Raw genomic sequence first — 2,150 nt, 5'->3', positions numbered from 1 at the left:
AAGGATTTGAAAACTGGTCTTTGCTGAGATTCACCACCAATAATAACCTAAAAACCTTACTGACCTGCTGGCTCAGATTTGGGAACGTTCGGCTCAGGTAGGGGAAGGACTGATCATCCACGATGTGCCAGTGGAACACATTGAATTTGTTCATCGCCATCGTTTCCTGTTAGAATGCACAAAAGGAAAAGAATACTGAAGCGGTAAATACAATTAAAAAAAAGAGAAAAAAACTAAATGAAAAAAGGTCTTACTGACGCACCAGATTAGCCAAGATCACTTTAAGGGGCAGGAAATGCCGAGAGCTGTCCAGTAAGATGCCTCTATGTGCAAACCTAGGGAAGTCACTGATTGTAGTTGAATTGATGCTTTTCTGAAAAAGATACCAAGTGAAAATCCGCCTGAGTTAAATCCTGGCTCACATACAGTTTACCCCTTGATCCTCATTATGAATAAAACATTTAATACAAAAATCGTATTGTCTTTCACTTACCGCTCCATATTTATCTTCATACACCAACTGGCTGAAAGTTTCCAGACCTAAAAATGATGCAAAATAAACACGCTGTGTGTAATCATGCGGAGTTCTTGCGAGTTTTTTTAAATGGTACAATAAAAATGTAATAGGTTACTGTCATTTGATAAGGTTCCTTAGGTATGGGAGCAAAGTTATACATTAACAAAAACACTGGACTTTTATGTTGTTGGAGTGACACCAGTTTTGCCACTCAACGTCAGACTCAGCAGCTTTTGATTGCACATATTTCATATACAAATACATGAAACATTCTTTACAAAAATAGCTTTAATCTGTGATCAAGTGCTTGCAAGGGTCCAGAGTAGAGCCGAGTATAATTATTTGATTGACAGAATCTAGATTTGGGACATACTCTTATATTGGGTTCTTGCTGAGAGTTAGATATTACTCTCATGTCTGTCTGTTAGATATGAAGCTACAGAGAAGAGATGTAATCTTAGTTCAGCATAACAAATAAAAACAACAGATTAAACAAACAAGATATTTTGTGTTAATTATTGAGCTTTAGAGGTGCTGGTAGGCAGATTTAGTTATCTTTGCATAACGTCAGGCTAGCTGATTCCCCTTGTTTCCAGTTTTTATGCTGAACTACACTAAGAGTCTCGTGGCTGTGGTATTAGAGTAGTATTGTTTGCTTTGAAACAGTGCAATAATGGGCACAAAAAGCCTACCATGCAGGGCTCCCCAGACCTTCGGAGCTTTCAGGACAGCATACGGCAGATCCACTGACAGTTCATCTGTGGACCCAAACAGTTCTAAATTGCAAGTCAGTATAGTCAAAGCATGACAGATGGTTATTACTGTACTAAGGTCAGGGTCTTAAACACTCAGGGCGGCTTTAACCAGTTGGTCTATACCGACCCGTTAATCCAAATTTTCGAAAATCCAGGTAATCTCTAATTCCATTGGTGAGTCAGGAGTGTAAGCCCTTTCTCTGGTTGTAAAAGGCAGTAGGAAGAATCACGTCGATGTGTCGATATCATCAAAGTATTCAGATGCTTTACTTTGAGTTAAAGTACCAATACAACAAATGTAAAAATACTCTCTTACATGTAAAAGTCATTAGTATTATCAGCAAAAAGTAATTCAAGCAGGGGTCAACACTAACATTTAAAAGTCATCCGCTTTTAGTTCATTCATAGCCACCTTGTATTTTGAGTAATTGTATACAATACTATACAGTTATACATCAGCTTAATAATAAAAATGTCACCTACAATAATAAAGCCTTAAGTAACCTAACTTACTAACTTACAGTAACCAAACAAATTCATTGTAGTTTGTGTTTTATCTGATCCTTCAGGGAATTTGAATCTTCAGTGTTATCAATTAACGTGTCCAACGTCGAGTTCCTGATTTACAAGAAACTGGTTACACAGGTGTTGTCGTGTTCATGTCTCTTTGGCGTAGCTGTACACAACCATGGACATCTGAAATGTGACAAGGGGCCACAGCTACACCCTGCTGCTGTATTTTAAAAGCTTTTCACTCATTTATTGAGTGGCTGGTAAAATGTTAACATTCACTAGCCATTTGCCTGATGGACAATAAAGGTAATGTTGCACCCTGAATGTAAAGTATCAAAAGTGAAAGTACTTGTAATGCAGAAATA

General features: G+C 37.6%; 1 protein-coding gene across 3 annotated transcripts in view; it reads right to left on the bottom strand.

The window, feature by feature from the left end:
* Window positions 1-2,150, bottom strand: part of hexb (hexosaminidase B (beta polypeptide)) — a 9,903-nt gene that overhangs the window by 5,990 nt on the left and 1,763 nt on the right. For all 3 annotated transcript variants that reach the window (XM_032539474.1, XM_032539475.1, XM_032539476.1), the window contains 4 exons: window positions 1,210-1,275; window positions 494-540; window positions 263-373; window positions 65-166 (listed from right to left, as the gene is read on the bottom strand). In XM_032539474.1, coding sequence (XP_032395365.1) covers window positions 65-166; window positions 263-373; window positions 494-540; window positions 1,210-1,275 — 326 coding nt within the window. The remainder of the gene's footprint in view (window positions 1-64; window positions 167-262; window positions 374-493; window positions 541-1,209; window positions 1,276-2,150) is intronic.

The sequence above is a fragment of the Etheostoma spectabile genome, chromosome 16 (genome assembly GCF_008692095.1).
Source record: "Etheostoma spectabile isolate EspeVRDwgs_2016 chromosome 16, UIUC_Espe_1.0, whole genome shotgun sequence".
NCBI lineage: Eukaryota > Metazoa > Chordata > Actinopteri > Perciformes > Percidae > Etheostoma > Etheostoma spectabile.
Note: the sequence above shows the minus strand (reverse complement) of the source record. Positions and strands in the feature narration are given on the sequence as shown.